The 18239-nt window shown below is 33.1% G+C and overlaps 1 protein-coding gene across 3 annotated transcripts in view; it reads left to right on the top strand.

Moving 5' to 3' along the window:
• Positions 1-16042, top strand: part of LOC108906588 (ephrin type-B receptor 1-B) — a 319577-nt gene extending 303535 nt beyond the window's left edge. The window contains exons 12-20 of one of the 3 annotated variants that reach the window (XM_018709891.1): positions 2878-3070; positions 3128-3310; positions 5180-5227; positions 5438-5578; positions 5632-5882; positions 5943-6152; positions 7570-7748; positions 7809-7967; positions 14790-16042. In XM_018709891.1, the coding sequence (XP_018565407.1) occupies positions 2878-3070; positions 3128-3310; positions 5180-5227; positions 5438-5578; positions 5632-5882; positions 5943-6152; positions 7570-7748; positions 7809-7967; positions 14790-15057 (1632 nt within the window). In that variant the 3' untranslated portion in view covers positions 15058-16042. Of the gene's footprint in view, positions 1-2877; positions 3311-5179; positions 5228-5437; positions 5579-5631; positions 5883-5942; positions 6153-7569; positions 7749-7808; positions 7968-14789 lie in introns of all 3 variants that reach the window. The other 2 variants (XM_018709892.1, XM_023454425.1) reach the window with 2 other exon arrangements.
• The last annotated feature ends 2197 nt before the right edge of the window (positions 16043-18239 follow it).

Raw genomic sequence — 18239 nt, 5'->3', positions numbered from 1 at the left:
GCTTCCATAAACACATCGATATTCTCGCGGTACTCATTCTGGCAAAAATATTCATTGTCGGAGCTGTTTCAGTGGTGGTTTTTTTTGTTTGAATTTCGAGATTTTTTTCAATTCGAATTCGGGATTTCTAACGTTGACTCACTATGCGAAAAAAATCAAAGAGAAATAGACGCTGGTCCAAAACTGAGAAGCCGCTTTACACATGAAAATGTGCTGAATTTTTCGCGTTTTACAGAACCGGACGAATGAACGAATAAAGCAACTGATATTGAAGGAAATATCGTCAATAAACTCCTAGACGTTCAAAGGGTCCTTCAATATTTACTGAAAAATAACATTTCTATCAAAATCTGTCAAAATTGATAGGAGGCTTCGATACGCTTTTAGACGGTCAATATTTCCATCAATATGGTCTTCCCATCATTATTGAATTGATTATTGACAATATTATTGATCGCCTAGGGGCTAGGGACTTCAATGTTGGCAAAACGGCAAATAAAAAAGTTATAAACAATTTTCTAGTCAACAGTGGTCGTTTAAAATCTTTAGGACTTCAGAAATTTGATTTGTTTTAATTCATAAGTGCAGTTTGTTACTAATAAGTGCCCAAAATTAAGAAAAAATCGTTTAGAACCACTTTATTACGAACCACGTCGCGTAAACCGATAAATAATAAACTAAAATAAATGCAATAAATTGAAGTGGTGACAAATTTGGTCGTTTTCGTTTCGCCGAATTAACGTTGGTCGTTTGTTTTTATCTGGTTTTATACGCTCCTAGACTGTCAATATTTCCTACAATATGGTCTTCCCATCAATATTGAATCGATTATTGACAATATTATTGATCACCTAGGGGCTAGGGACTTCAATGTTGGAAAAACGGCAAATAAAAAAGTCAAACAATTTTCTAATCAACAGTGGTCATTTAAAATCTTTAGGGCTTCAGAAATTTGATTTGTTTTAATTCATAAGTGCAGTTTGTTACATATAAGTGCCCAAAATTAAGAAAAAATCGTTTAGAAGCACCTTATTACGAACCACGTCATGTAAACCGATAAATAATAAACTAAAATAAATGTAATAAATTGAAGTGGTGACAAAGAGTGACTGCAAAAATCGCCCATTCTTTCACAATTCGCAGAGAACCAGAGAAAATACATAAAAATATGTTTTTGGTTTAAAATTACTCGTAAAAAATTAAGATGAGCATAGCTTTTAGTTTTTTGAAAATTTTCAAAAATCACCTCTATTTAGGGACTGAACTATTAGCATGTGAATTTTTCAAACGAATAATTCTTGATACAAAGAAAGATTTATTCTCATGACTGAAATAAGCATGTTGAATTAGAAAATCCATCCTTAAGCACGCTCAGGGGGTGGAATCATCCCCAAAAATAGAGAATATCAGAAATAATTGTAAAAATTCCAAAAAGAATATATTAAGATAATTCACATGCTAATACTTTTTATATCAATTGGTAATATTAAAATTCTTAATTTTTGGCATTTTTTCAACCCCTAAGTGGTTTTTAAAATTTTCAAAATACTAAAAGCTATCTATGCTCATTTCAGTTTTTTACGACAGGTAATTTGTGACCAAAAACAAATTTTTATATATTTTTTTAATTCTCTGCGAATTGTGAAAAAACTGGCGAAAATCACAAGTTTTTTGCTGTCACTCTTTGGTCGTTTTCCTTTCGCCGATTTAACGTTGGTCATTTGTTTTTATCAGGTGGATTGATATCATGTAGTAGTAGTTCACCTAAACTAGATTAGCATCAAAGGTCATCGACACTGACATTCACAAACTAAACTCAGTGCTTAAACAAAAAATCTGTCGTCTCGGATAAGGCTATTAACACCGCAAACGTATTTTCACAGGTAGCATGTTGATAAAAAAATGCTTGAGGCAAAAGGAAATAACAACACTTGTATGCGTTAACTTTGGATCGCATACTTTATGTATGTTAGAACTGACAAATTTTCGAAAAAGAAATTAGTAACAGTAGTTTAAAAGAAAAAATGTGGGGAAAAATTGACAAGTAAAAGAGAATAAGTATTACGGATGGTAAAAATGTGCGATATAATAAGAAATATACCAGAAAACAGTAAAAAAATACGAAAAAATTGTGACTAAACATGTAACTGTGACGGCCGAAAAAGTGAGTGATATTTTTTGACCAAGAAAATTAAGGAATATGGGGATCGTTTTTTTTTTTTAATTTTATTAATTTGGTTCATGTAAAATTTACATTTTTAATATTTTTTAATAAAAATTTATCAAAAAATATTAAGTTGTTACAAAGTTATGAGCCTTGCTGTAAAACTTTTAAAAAAATGCCCCTCCATGGTCACATCGATTTTCCAAAAAACGGATTGTCTGAAAAATAGAAATCAAATTGCATTAGAATCTATTTGAATGTAGTTATCGTTGTACGTAGTAATTTTTTATTTTGATTTTTTACAAAATGGCGACCGATTGAAAATTTTTTTCAATTTTTTGTCCCTTAAGCAACCTTAAGAAATAGTAATAATCAAAATTTTCAAAATCGGCTATGCTTAACCTTAGCCATTGCAAAAACGAATAAAACAAAAAAAAATTAGAAATCGGTTGATAATTAATAATAATAATTACCAGTTTGAAAAAAGTCGTTTTGAATTTAGTTTTTGGACCATTCTTTCAGTAAAAAAATTTATTTTTTTGACCCATCACAGTGGCTATCCCCCTTAAATGTTATTGACTTAAAAACTAAACTGAATCTCGCCTAAATTAAAAAATATTTTGACCGATAAAAAATTGGCTGTGCCCGAAACGCAATAACTCTAAAAAAACGTGACCGGCATTGGTTCGATCTTAAAGACGACCCCATTCCAGGTGCGTTGGTTCCAACGCAACGACATCGACTACAGCAACTCCACCAGCCTGCTGACGGCGGACCTGTCTGCCACCATCACCGGCCTGCAGCAGAGGACCGAGTACGGCCTCCAGGTCCGCGCCAAGACGCAACGAGGCTGGGGAGCCTACTCGCCCGTCATATTCAAAACTACCGGGCAAGTCCTAAACACAGGTAAGCAAAAACGACCCGCTCGTAGGACTTCCGGCGTTACCCGAGGCGTTTTTCTAGCTTATATAGGAGACGAGGAAGGCCTAAGACTGCAACTGGTAGCGGGCGGGATCGTGGCGGTCGTCGTCATCCTCGTCGCCGTCATAGTGTTGACGGTGGTGTTCCTCCGCTCCAGGTCCAACGACGAGTGCAACAAGAAGCAGCCGAGCGACTGCGACACCTTGGAGTACAGGAACGGGGAGGGTGAGTCGATTTTTTTGTAGCGGTTAGGGCGATAAGTAAAAAAAAACATTAGGTTATGCCACGACAGATATAGCAGCACATCTAGGCAGGTTTAGCGCTTAGAGGTCTTAGAATAGACGTCGCTTTATGTGATATATTGTAAATTAATGTCCGATATGCACTTTCACGCCTCCCTTCACCCTAAAAGGACTGGTAGTCACTTACAGTAAGTTTAGATTGTGTCGTCCGTTTATTTATTTACTTTTTTGGTTCGATTTTTTCCATTTCACTATTTTGCACATCATCCTTTATATTTTGTTTGGGCAAACGAGAAGAAAATGTCCTTTTTTAATTTTTTTATAACCATCTTTATCTTTTTATTCTCTTATTCCCATTTGGGAAGAAAATTGAAACTTTAGTACACTGGTTTATTCTACGTAAAATGTCCAAATATAAGATCTTCATTCATAAGTAATCATAATTTTAATATTTTCGTTATAAAAAAAATTCAAAATTACGATTTTTAGGTTATGATGTTTTACTCACTAAAATTAAGTTGGCAACTATCAACTCTAGATTGTTATGGAAATCATAAATTGGACTGCATAAATTATAATTTCTCCCCTTTGTGTTCTAATTTTATTCCACATAAAATTTGACAAATTTAGTTAAAATTCTGTTAATTTTTCATACATTCACTGTATTATGTGAACAAATGGGATTATGGACTTATTTCACTATTATTAGCTTTGTTCCTAGTGCATTAGAAACAGTTTCAAACAGTCCGACGCAATCGCATTTGATTCGAAACAATGAATTTTGAACCTTATGTAAGCATTACATCCATATGCGCATGCGTCTGACTGTTGGAAACTGTTTTGGATTCTACTAGGAACAAAGCTATTAACAAAAGATTTTTGACAGCTATGTTTAAAACCGGTCCGATTTACCCGCACCAGTTTGTCTTGGTGATTTTTAGTACTTTTCCTTTTATCGCGTTACAAACCTGTAGACACGCAAATATGGCGGCGGTACAAAGTGTTTTTAAAATTGTAACCGAAAATGGCAATTTTTTTCACAAAAATCGGTGTTATAGTGTAATATTCTTATAGTACAAAATGTACAAGTGATGTTTCTGTAGGTGTACTTATTACTTCTTTCTATATCAGCGTATTTCAACGTACGCCACAGAGAATAGGGCTTTGCTGTATCAGCAGATTTAGAATTTTGTCAGAAGTGCAGAAAATAGTACAATAAACTTGCTGTATTATGTCCAATCAATGTAATTTCATGTAATAATGAAGTATATTAAAGCGCTTGGTTATTAAATATCCGGAGTTACAGTGGATAGTGAAAGTGATCATATCTTGATAATAAAACGTGAAGCGTGGGACCCATGTTGTTTTCTAGACGATGATTCTTATATTCGAACAGAGAATTTTTATGATGAAAAACTTGGAATGGAATTTGTGAAATAAAAAAAATAAAATATGTGTTGTCAATCCTGAAATCTTGGAAAGGGTTGCGTATTGTATATGTATGTGCAAATTATCTTTTTTCATAATCGACTGATATATACAAATAGGTATTTTATTTATTTTTCACAATATTATATTTTGTTTTTAGTCATACCATCTTATTTCCAAATTCTTTCTGAATTTTTGTCATCAAGGTTCTCGATGTGAGCTTAGAAATAATCCTCTAAAAAATTGGTATAGGCCCCAAAGTCAATTATCAAAATATGAGTACTTCAGTTTTCATCAGCTGCCATTAATGGAGAAAAAAATTTGGGAAACGAAAGACCCGTGTACTAACTTTTAGTTTTTTATTATTTTTACACTTTTTTTTAGTGTTTGCTTCTATATTTTATGTCATTTAATTTATTTTTAGTTCATCACAGCTTGGACAATCCCCCTATAGTTACTACCCATACAAATGGTAATTTTTGTTTTTTTTTTCTTTTTTTCTTTTATTCATTGATTCACTGTAAAGTAGCATCCAAAACTTTGTTGAACTTCACTTCGCGCTGCACTTCTTGAAATTGATACGCTTGGGGATCCTCCTAACTGGACTGAACTCAATTCAACAAAGTTTCGGATGTTACATCCCGAATTTTTAGTACCGCGTCCTCATAAAGAAAAATTTCAGTGACAACGCCGCTTTTCACGGGAATCAGCGGCTCGTCTAGGACCTACATCGACCCCCACACTTACGAGGACCCCAATCAGGCCGTTCGGGAGTTTGCCAGGGAAATCGATGCGAGTTGCATCACGATAGAAGCGATTATCGGTAAGCCGCCTGAAATAGCCGTTATTGTATCGTTCCTTGAATAATTCTTTTAGGAGGTGGCGAATTTGGGGACGTCTGTCGAGGAAAGTTGAAAATGAACGGCGTGGACATTGACGTGGCGATAAAAACGCTCAAAGCCGGATCTCTGGACAAGTCTCGTAACGATTTCCTCACGGAAGCTTCTATAATGGGACAATTCGAGCACCCGAACGTCATATTCCTGCAGGGGGTAGTTACGAAATCGAATCCCGTCATGATTATCACTGAATACATGGAAAACGGGTCCTTAGACACATTTTTGAGGGTAAAAGTATAGACGCGGCACAAAACTTCGGGTTTACTTGAATAATTTGTGACATTTTAGGCAAACGACGGAAAATTCCAAGTGATCCAGCTCACGGGCATGCTGAGGGGCATCGCGTCCGGCATGCAGTACCTCAGCGAGATGAATTACGTGCATCGCGACCTAGCTGCCAGGAACGTGTTGGTCAATTCCCAACTCGTGTGTAAAATAGCTGATTTCGGCCTTAGCAGGGAGATCGAGAGTGCCACGGAGGGGGCGTATACCACAAGGGTAAGTTCTCGAAGGGTATGTTGCCTTTTTATTTTTTTATTATTTAGTTTTGGCGCATGGCTCGAAAATTTGCATGAATTTTCTAATATTTGTCGTTTTTTAAAATAATTGGACTCTATTTTTATAAACGACAAGTATTCAGTATTAATTTTGGTGGTGGTTGACTCAAATTTTAATTTAAAAAATAAATTTTTCTTAGTTTATCGATTTAAAGTGCTTGATCACCATTATAAGTGCTTGATCGCTAAAAAAATGCTTGATTGCTATAAATAGTGCTTGATTGTCATCAATATGCTTGACTACCATCAAAAGTGCTTAATCACCATGAAAAGTGCTTGATCATCATAAAACGTGCTTGAGCTTTTTTCCAGATGTTAAGTTAAATCTTTTTCTGACAATTTTGAGTAACATACACATAACTAGTCAGTTAATGGAAGTTTAAAAAGTGAATTTTTGGTGTTTTTCTGATTCGTACTAATGCAATTTATTGACCAATAATGTACAGTATGTGCTTGATGAACATCAAAAGTGTTTGAGCGTCATAAAAAATGCTTGACTACCATCTAAGGTGCTTAATCACCATGAAAAGTGCTTGATCTTCGTAAAAAGTGCTTGAGCACATTTCCAGATGTTACATTAAATCTTTTCCTGACAATTTTGAGTGACGGACACATAACTAGTCAGTTATTTGAAGTTTAAAAAGTGAATTTTTGGTTTTTTCATACACCTCCATTCCAGATTTTTTGAATCATGCTAATGTAATATTAACCAATAATGTACAGTATGTACTTGAAGAACATCAAAAGTGTTTGAGCGTCATAAAAATGCTTGACTACAATTAAAAGTGCTTAATCACCATGAAAAGTGCTTGATCTTCGTAAAAAGTGCTTGAGCATATTTCCAGATGTTAAATTAAATCTTTTTCTGACAATTTTGAGTGACAGACACATAACTAGTCAGTTATTTGAAATTTAAAAAGTGAATTTTTGGTGTTTTCATACACCTCCATTCCAGATTTTCTGAATCATGCTAATGCAATTTATTTACCAATAATGCACAGTATGTGCTTGATGAACATCAAAGGTGCTTGAGCATCATAAAGAATGCTTGACTACCATCAAAAGTGCTTAATCACCATGAAAAATGCTTGGCCACCATAAAAAGTGCTTCATTACAATCGAAAGTACTTGAGCACTTTTTCAGGTGTTTGGCCATATTTATTCGTCCCAGGTTAAAAAAATTATATGTTTTAAACATTCTTGAGTATCACATCACTAGTTAATAATTATTTGATTAAAAAAAAAAGATTTTTGGGAGTTTTCACACTACCCATGTCAAATTTTGTGATTATGTCTAATGCAATTTATCGATTGAAGACGTGAAGACCGAGACGTTGTAAAGTACATGTGTCTTTTAGGGTGGTAAGATTCCCGTCCGATGGACGGCCCCCGAAGCCATAGCGTTCCGTAAATTCACGTCCGCCAGCGATGTTTGGTCCATGGGTATAGTGTGCTGGGAGGTGATGTCCTACGGGGAGAGGCCATATTGGAACTGGTCCAATCAAGACGTTATCAAGAGTATAGAGAAAGGATATAGGTAATGTTATAAAACGTTAAAAATCGGGTACGGGTGTTACGTTTTATTTTTCTTTTGTAGGTTGCCAGCTCCGATGGACTGCCCGGAAGCCATATACCAGCTGATGCTGGACTGCTGGCAGAAGGAGAGGACACACAGGCCTAGTTTCCAGTCTATTGTAAAAACTTTAGATAAATTAATACGAGTACCCGATACCCTAAGAAAAATTGCTCAGAATCGGTAAGTTCTCTCTTCGTAGTTTCCTCTGATGGCGTAATTTTTTGTAATCGTACGTTTAAAAAATTTTATTTCTTATTTTTTTATTTGTTTTATTCGTTGAATTTATTTTTCGAATGCCTTTTTGCGTATTTTAAAATATTTTTCGCTTTAAATGTTGCATAAATTCCTACGTAGGAATTACTTACAACACCGATGCTTTAAATGTTGTAAAATTTATCATGTCGGGGCACCACTCTTGCTAAAAAGTAAAATTTTCCCTGTTTCTGCAAAATAATCACATTTCGTAAACAGTTTTGCAAAAATGCATTGTAAATTTACATTTTACATTATTTCAAATTCCTATCGAATGTTTCTTTACGTTCAAATAGGTTTTGCTTTAAATGGTGCACAAATATAGGAGTTACTTGTAAACCATTTGCACACAGATGGTTTAAATGTTGTAAATTTTACATGCGATTCATGTAAAATGTATCTATCAGAATATCACACTAAAAAGTAAAACTTCCTATTTCTGCAAAATAATTTCCATTTGTAAGGTTTTGGATACGAAACTGTAACCGATTTATTTTATTATTTAGACAGTTTACATTTTATGAAACTGTAAAATTGTAATTTTACATTTACGATCATATTTTTAAAATAGTTACATCTATTGGTAGTGATACTACACATTTGACACCAGTAGTGGACAATTTTGTGGTATGGTTATTAATGAATTGAATTAAATTTACAGTTTAGTTTAAAAACATTGTAATTTTACATTTTACAGTTATTTGAGTGTCTATTGACTGTTTCTTACATTTAAAATAGTTTCTGCTTTAAATGTTGCACTGTAAACCGTTTGCACACACGTTTTAAATGTTGTAAATTTTACATGTAATCCTTGTAAAATTTTCCGTTTCGATAATTTTTTTTTGTAATTCTGTAGATCTTACAACTTTTACATTTACAATTGTATTTAAAAAATGGTGAGCTTATTGATAAATACACATTTGCAGCAACGGAGATTAATTTTATGATGAATTATTTCAATGATTAAACTTAATTTAAAAATACATTGTAATTTTACAATTATTTCAATTCATTACTGAATGTCTGCGTTTCAAAATTAGGTCTGCGTTAAATACTGCACAAATTCCTACGTGGGAATTACTTGTAACTCATTTGCACATACACGCTTTAAATATTGTAAATTTTACATGTAATCCTTGTAAAATTTATTCACACTTACTAAAAAGTAAAACTTTTCCTGTTTCTGTAAATAATTGCATTTTGTAAGGTTTTGGACGCAAGATTGTCACCGATGTATTTTTTAATTTACAATCCTAACCTCTATAATTTTAAACCTCTATTTAAATAATTTACATTAAATTATAATTTTACAAATTGTAAAAATGAAATGTTTGTCTTTAAAACCATAAGAAAGTTGGATATAGTTGTAAATACACTACATATTGTCAAAATGTAAGTTTTGCATTTAAGACTTGTTAAAAAAGTTGGATAAACTGGAATTGATTGTAAATTGAATTTTACACAGTAAATGTCAATTTTACAATATTACTCTAAATTCAATTGTAGTAGCTAAAAAAATATTTAATTTTAAAATGTTACATTTTAAAATTATTATGACCTAACCTCTTTAATTTTACAACTCTAAATATTCTACATTATGAAACTGTAATTTTACAAATTGTAAAATGTAATTTTTGCATTTAAAACCATTATTAAAAAAAAATTGGATAGTAATTGTAAATTTTACACAGTAAATATCAATTTTACAATATTACTTTAAATTGACAGTTGTAGTAGTTAAAAAAATATGTAATTTTAAAATTTTACAGTTTAAAATCATTATGACCTAACCTCTAGTTATAATTTTACAGCTTTATTTAAATTATTTGCATTACGAAACTGTAATTTTACAAATTGTAAAATGTATTTTTTGCATTTAAAACCATTATTATTAAAAAAATTGTATAAAGATTGTAAATTTTACACAGTAAATGTCACTTTTACAATATTTTTTTAAATTTACAGTTGTAGTAATTAAAAAATATGTAATTTTAAAATGTTGCATTTTAAAATCATTATGACCTAACCTCTAGGTATAATTTTACAGCTTTATTTAAATTATTTGCATTTCGAAACTGTAATTTTACAAATTGTAAAATGTAATTTTTGCATTTAAAACCATTATTAAAAAACATTGTATAAAGATTGTAAATTTTACACAGTAAATGTCAATTTTACAATATTACTTTAAATTTACAATTGTAGTAATTAAAAAAATATGCAATTTTAAAATTTTGTATTTTAAAATCATTACGACCTAACCTCTGGGTATAATTCTACAGCTTTATTTAAATCATTTACATTACGAAACTGTAATTTTACAAATTGTAAAATGTAATTTTTGCATTTAAAACCATTATTAAAAAAAATTGTATAGAGATTGTAAATTTTACACAGTAAATGTCAATTTTACAATATTACTTTAAATTTACAGTTGTAGTAGTTTAAAAAATATGTAATTTTACAATTTTACATTTTAGACTGAATTGAATTGAAGACAATTCTCGAAATCCGAAACCTCACAATTTTCTCGTTCAAACGTCACGCTTTTAACACGCTCACACCTCATTCTATTTTTTTTTTTTGTTTCGACTCATTCTAGACATCCACTGCCATATAACCCCCCCTGGCCTCAACAAAACCCACCCTCTCACCCGACACACGACATACAGCTGTCAGAACTGTCCGTACCCGTGTCCCTGGCGCAACTCTCTCAGAACCCGTACTTCGGGTCCCTCCAGCGCAGGCCCAAGTACACCCCGAACATCATTGGTGCCGATACGCACCCCTATTACGGCCTGCCCGACGTGATCCTCCTGCAGAACTACGGCGTGATGCCGCAGGGTAACTGGCTGGTACCGGACGATCTGCAGCTCCATCAACGGTTGCGCAACGAGTACCACAACTCGTTGATGGTGCACGAGATGAAGAAGCAGTTCAACAGCATGTTGAACTTGAGGGAGGACGTGGAGGATCAGCCGAAAGAGAATAATTTCGCCGAACGGGGCAGGCAGTGCCCCAGCGGCCGGAAACCCTTGAATTTTTTCAACCAGACGCATTTGTACCCCAACGTAGACGGGAATTTCATGGAGATGCAGAACCGATCCGAGAATAAAGAACCTTCGTGCTTCGTTTTCGACGAAAGAGACGAGTATGATCAAGAGACGGAGAATTTTTTCGGGAAGAAACCCGGCGCGCTGTTCGACGACGAGTTCAGCCGGAGGCCCGATCGGTTCTTCTCGGAGGTGTCCCTGGACGAGAACAATTCGAACCTGCTGGAGCTGAGCGAGCGGTTCTCCGACAACTTCAGGGACGATTCCGACGTGCCGGACAGTTCTGATAACCTGTATAATAGGGTGGAGGGTGAGGGGGGCGACACAATCGACACTGTAGAGGATAGGAATAACGCACAGACCGGGGCAGCTTGGGTCAATTTTGTTAATGTGTAAATATGCTTTCTCTGGTTTTTGTTTGCAAAGGTATTTGTCTGCTTGTTTTTTTTTTTAATTCCCTGCATGCTCGAGCCACTCTAACATGTTACCGTAAGCTTTTGTTACTAACTTCGCCGAATCGTCTAGCTCCTTGATGCGAATTAACACGTATGCCTGTTGGAACGCTTTTAATTGAAAAGGGTAGTACGGGCGTTTTGGTAGGTGTGCGATTTTTTGCGAAATGTATCGTTTTTTTTTTACCAATTGTTACATTGCATACGAAGTCTAATAATTTTTTTTTAAGGTGAAATTTTTATGCTGCCAATATTTTATGAACAGTAATGCGTAAATACGTTGAGTTCCGTTCATTGGATATTATAATACTTCAATTTATAATTTTATTGTTTTTTTCTTTTTACTACGCAACTTTATGAAGTATTAAGAGGGCTCTATAGCAAATAGGCAACCAGCAATACATTTTTATAGAATTTACCACTGATACCCTGTATCTCCGCCACTGGAGCATGAAAGTTTTAGGAAAAGTCCTCAAATTTTGGACAATGTCTACATAAGGGGCATTTCACGCCAAATCAACCACTTTTAACCCCGACCCCTTTCGATTTGGCTGAAACTTTTTTATTGTTTTCTACCCCATTGGAAACCTCTGAGAACCTGAGAATTTTTCAAATTTTTTCAGCCAACTCAAAAAGAGATGAATTTTTGAAAAAAATATATATATTTTTTTAAATAACCATAACTTTTTCAAAAATTGGGTTATCGATACTCTTTTTTTCAAAATTTTTGTTTTTAAATGTACTTTTTGAAAAAAAATATCAAAATTATCTGGACCTATCTACAATTTTTTTTCAATTTTCAAATAAAAAACGAAAATTTCTCGATGATTACCATTTTTGAAAATTTTTTTGTTTTTTCGTTTTTTATTTTTTCTTATTGATAAATTATTTTTTTTCAAATTTAGTTTGTTTCACAACACCATTTAAGAAAATAAGAAAAGAAGAAAAAAATAGATCGTTTTGAATAATTTTTTTGGATTTTTTTTCCGAAAACCATCCAAAAACAAAAAAAATTAAAAAAAAAATTGTTATTTGGTCCATTTTTGGACGAACAGTGAGCTTTAAAAAAAGACGTGCAATGCATTTGAACTCAAATAAATCATTTTGAAACCATCCTCTTTTGACTTTTTGAAATTGATTGCCATTACAATTAAATTTTCACCTTTGATTAAAAGTATAATGAAGCGAATGAAAATTTAGTAGATCAATTTGCAAAAACGAAATCTATCATTGGAACTCAAAAAGTGCCCTGTGTTATACCTGACCAAGATGGTTGCCTCATGGTCAAAGATTTTTCAAATTCGAACGAATAAAGACTAAATTATTTAAACGTGCTAGAAAATAAAAAATATTAGATTCAAAATATTGTATGTGAAAGATTAAGATATTCAATAAACTGTACTACGAAGGCATTCTGATTATAAAATATTAAATTTGGAGTTGAAATATTTTTCAAAGCCCATTGTTCGTCCAAAAATGGACCAACAACTTTTTTTTTCATTTTCTTTGTTTTTGAATGTAAATTTGAAAAAAAATGTTTTTTCAATCAATAAAAAAAATTAAAAACGAAGAAACCACTGAAAAAATTTGAGGATTTATAAAAATTGTCAGTTTTTTATAAGAAAGAAAAAAAAAATCAAAAATGGTAATCTAGAAATTTTCGTTCTTTTTCGAAAATTGAAAAAAAAACAGTGAAGTTAGGCCCAGATAAGTTACATCTATTTTTTTTGAAAAAGTTATGGTTATTTAAAAAAATTCTCAAGAGGTTTTCAATAGGATAGAAAATAATAAAAATGTTTCAGCCAAATCGAAAGTGGTTAGGGTTAAAAGTGGTCGATTTGTCGTGGAATGCCCCCATAAATACCTGTGCCCAATTTAAAATTATTTCACTTACTAGTTTTTGTTATTTAAAAAAATTAAAAATATTTTTTGAAGTTTAACACCTTGCATCTTTTTAACGAAGCGTCCTAGATAAAAACTATAGGAAAGACTCCCCTTAAAATTCACCAAAGAATACGAGGTTTCATTTTTGGTCGCCATTGTTGAATCACCCTGTATATGATTTTTCGCGTATTTTGTCAAAGAACTGCCTATATGGCAGTAATGAAGTTGCAGTTTTTTTAAAAAAAGAGATAAAAGTTGTACATAATTAAATTTCTTACAAAATTGCTCCATGAAAAATTTTGTTTTTCCCAATAGTTTTCCCATAGATATTTTTTAAATGAAGTATAGATGTGAAAATTTATGTTTTGAAGCGAAAATAATGGTCAATTCATTTTTAAATTCTACGAAACTCATACAATTTTCCAAGGTTTTAATATTTATGAGCATCAAACGTATCGTTTAAAGGTTTTCGAGGGTGTACATTACAAATTAATATGCGCTTTTTAATATTTTGCAGATAGATCTGTTTTCTTTGAATTTTTTCATTTACTTTGAATATTAAAAAATAAGCACTTACAATAAAAAAAATTATATCAATATAATTTTTTTATTTATTTATAATTAAAAACAACTTTATTTATTTATTATTTTTAACAATTTTTTATGGACTTCCATATCCAGGTTTCTTATGTAAAACTGCTTCATCACTGTAGCAAAAAAATTTCAAAGAAAACGGATTTTCCTGGAAAATATTAAAAAGCGCATAATTAATCCGTAATGTTCACCCTATAAAAACCTATAAAATGATACGTTTGATGCTAAATATTGAAACCTCAGAAAGTTATATAGATTTTCTAAAAATTTTCCGCAATTTTTTTTTTCTCTAAATCACTTATTTAAAAATGAATTGACCATTATTTTCGTTGCAAAACATAAATTTTGACACCTGTACTCTGTACTTCATTTAAAAAATATACGGGGAAAAAAAATATATCTGGGGTACTATACAGGGTGTCTGAAATAGTTCAGCTAAATTTTTATGACGATAGAACAACACAAAATAAATTGAAAATTTCCCTTGGCCATTAGTGAAAAGTACTCACTTACAATGAGACACAATGTTCGATTCAAAATTCTCTAAAATTTTTCCTCAAATATTTTCAAAACACTGAAAAATTTGAGGATTGATTTTTTTGTTTTTTTTGTGAACGGAACTCTTTTGGTGCTAGTTTTATACTCACACAAGTTGTGAACGGTTCAATTGTCAGGCTTTTTTTTATAAAATAACGAATATTAATTTATCCCTTTACACAAATCGTCAAATCCTCGTAAAAACCAATCCCGTCTATTTAAACTTCCAGTTCCACCAACCCCCTGTCGGCGGACGCCCCCGACCTGACCAACTTCACGTCGGTGGAGGAGTGGCTCAACTCCATCAAGATGGCGCGGTACCTGGAGAACTTCCACGCCGGCGGCATCAACACCATGGACGCCGTCGTCAACCTGACGGTGAAGGAACTGACTGAGCTGGGCATCACCCTCGTCGGCCACCAGAAGAAGATCATGAACAGCGTGCAGAACATCAGGGCGCAGATACGGGTCAACGGCTCGGAGGGGTTCTTGGTCTAATGACGGTGAGACGGAGACGGACTAATTTTTTTTTAAAAAATCGTTGGAGTGAGGACCGAACTCGCGCGCGCGTCGGGGTAAACCAGTGACTTTCTAGTATACTTGAATCGTGGCAGCTTTGCTTTATTTATTATCCTATCCGAACAAATCAAAATGCGAACGGACTGAGAAGCGTTTCGTTTCCCCTTTTCTTTTTCGATATTGAGATTTTTATGTGATTTTCGTATACATATATATTTTTCGCTTATGATGTTGTACGTGTACGCGCGTTAGTTAAGTTTTACTCTATTACTAACTCTCTGCTTTTTTTTTTTTTGGTATTGTCGATATTTATTGCCATAACGTGGGAGGGGCGTGTTTAGGCCTCGTTTTATTTCACGGTACACGGAGTCTCTAGGTGGTTTTCAACGCCACAGCGAGTCCCAATTTGCAGGGGCTAGGCCCGTCGAGACGATAAATAAAAAACAAATGAAACGTTGCCTACGAACGCACGGGTTCGAAAACCATAACTTTCTCGAAATTGCTAATTTTTGATCCTGCTACGATTTTTTTAGGCGCCAGTTTTTGAAAAATCGAAATCTACCAACACAATTTTATATACAGTTTGTTTTTGACGTCCCATCGCCTCGTTGTCGTTTCACATCAGGGGTATTCACCAAATAGTGAACAAAGTGCTTCAAAAAAAAATATTTCAAATCTATCAGATTTCTAATTAATCTTTAATATGCACAATTTATAAAGTATCAAAAATAATTATTTTAAAACAAATTATTGGTATTGTTACTTAATAAATCGTGCAATAGTTAAAAAAAAAACATGAAAAGGGGGAGGGTCAATTCAGCCGGTTTACGGAACCCTTCGTTCTTGGCCAAAAATAAGAAAAGTAATCGATTCCATCCTCCCTCCTAGTCAGGATCAAGGTCAATTAAAGGTCATATTGAAAAAAAGTGCATTAAATCAAAGGATCTCGGAGTTTAGGTTTTTTGGGTCGCTGAATTTTAATCGGAGGTTAGTTTGTCTGTATCAGGCCATTTCAAGGTTATTTCAAGGTCAAATTGAGGAAAAGCCGAGCAGTCAAGTCTGACCATATGCTATACATGATTTTGGGGTCGCTGAATTCGAATCCGAGGTCATGTTGTCTGTATCAGCTCATTTAAAGGTCATCTCAAGGTCATTTCAAGGTTAAATTGAAAAAAACTGAACAATCAAGTCTAACCGCCTATTTTACACATATTTGGAGTTGCCGAGTTCAAATCTGAGTTCAGTTTGTCTGTACCGGGTCGTTTGAAGGCCATTTTAAGGTCATTTGAAAGTTAGTTTATGGAATAAACCCTGGAATCAATTACCATTCTTATAGTCGCTGAGTTTAAATCCGAGGTCCATTTATCACTATTAATAAAGGTTCAAGGTTATTCCAAGGTTGATTTGAGAAAAAGGATTTCTGGGTTGGTATGAGGAAATATAAGTTTTTGTGAAGTATTTGGGTTGATATGGTCAGTTCAGTTTTTAGTTTCCAACAAGATTCGGTGAAATACAGGGGTTCAAAATCGCCCGTCACTAATCCTACCAGAAAACGTCTTTTTTCTCAAATCAACCTTGGAATGACCTTAAACCTTCGTTGATACATATAAACGTATCTTGGATTCAAACTCAGACTTCAAAAATGGTAATCGATTTCTCGTTTTTTTCTTGGTTTGATCTTTAAATAACCTTGAATTAATCCTCAAATGACCTGATGCAGACAAACTCACCCCGGATTGTCACTTAGCTATCCCAAACATAACTAACGCAATCTGCTGTTATGTCTGGTGCTGCCCAGTAATCGCGTAGACAAGAGTTTTTATGTTCGGTTCAAAAACGAAATGGAACTATTAAAATTATAATTTACTCTAAAAAAAAACTTGTTGCATTTTGAATTGATTTGATTTTGTCTGAATTAATTTTAAATTACGAACAATTTAAACTCTTTCTTCCGCAACTAATAATCTACTTCTAATATGCGCGTTATTAAGATCTAATTAATAAAAAAAACCTTACGTTACGTCGACGGCTGACACATCTGCGAATTGGGACACCCTGTATATGATTTTTGTTTTTAATTCGGTGATTAACCTGAGGCTCCGTGGGGTTTTGAGTTTTCGAAGAATAAACAAAGTGAAGGGCGAAACACCAAAAAAATTCGTTTACGATGAAGTATAATCAAAATACGTTATTTTTCCACATATCAAGTTGAATATTATAAATATTTATTGCGTTCCGTTTTGAAATCGTGGAAGAAATGGCGGAGTACGATGGTCGGTGCGGAGGTGTCCGTCGGGACTCTTTTTGAGGATATTAAAGATTTTTTAGATAGAGTCAGTGTAACATTTGTCCGTAGTTTTAAACACTATATTAAAGACTGTTTGTCTAAAATAATTCTAAATATGCATTTACCTTAAAAGAGGATAGCAATAATTCAGTGTTTTTTAAAATGCTAATTTTATTTGAGTGGGGAATTACTGTAAATCGAAATTTAAATTTAATGCTGATACAATCATATTCGGTGTGATATTTGGTTTTTCTTTTTTTTTTTTGGAAATTCTCCGATGGAAAAAAAGGAAGGTATATTGGGCGTTGAATTTTGCAAATAGCTCCCGGTGTTTCATAACTGTCCCGCTGAACTTTTATATAAAGAATATGTACAATCGGAATATTTATATGTAACTTGTAATTGTACTTAATTTTTTTATACTGCTCAAAACGTAATAATGTATACATACGCCTAATTATTGTATTTACTTAAAAAAACAAGATTCTTTTTATATATATATATATTTATATAATTAAAATGGTAATTGACTGAAGTATGTATCATGGAATTTACATAGCTCCTTTTATTTATACGATTTTTTATATTATACATTCCAATATCTGTATATTATCTACTAATATGTAGGAAGGTGTCGCATCAATAACTCGTGCATGTACGAAACTCAAGTTAATTCGTCGATTACGAAATTGGAACTCGAAACGTACGTTTTCGATTAGGTTTTTCATAATAAAGGACGAAAACCACTTTCCATAAGGATTCCGCGGGAGCCTTTAAAATTTCTCGATTGAGAAAACAAAATTCATCAAACACATTGGATTCACTTAGAAGCTTAGAAAAATCACTGCAACTGTTGATTTTTTCCACCTTTGAA

Source organism: Anoplophora glabripennis, unplaced genomic scaffold (genome assembly GCF_000390285.2).
Source record: "Anoplophora glabripennis isolate ALB-LARVAE unplaced genomic scaffold, Agla_2.0 scaffold108, whole genome shotgun sequence".
NCBI classification, from domain to species: domain Eukaryota; kingdom Metazoa; phylum Arthropoda; class Insecta; order Coleoptera; family Cerambycidae; genus Anoplophora; species Anoplophora glabripennis.
Note: the sequence above shows the minus strand (reverse complement) of the source record. Positions and strands in the feature narration are given on the sequence as shown.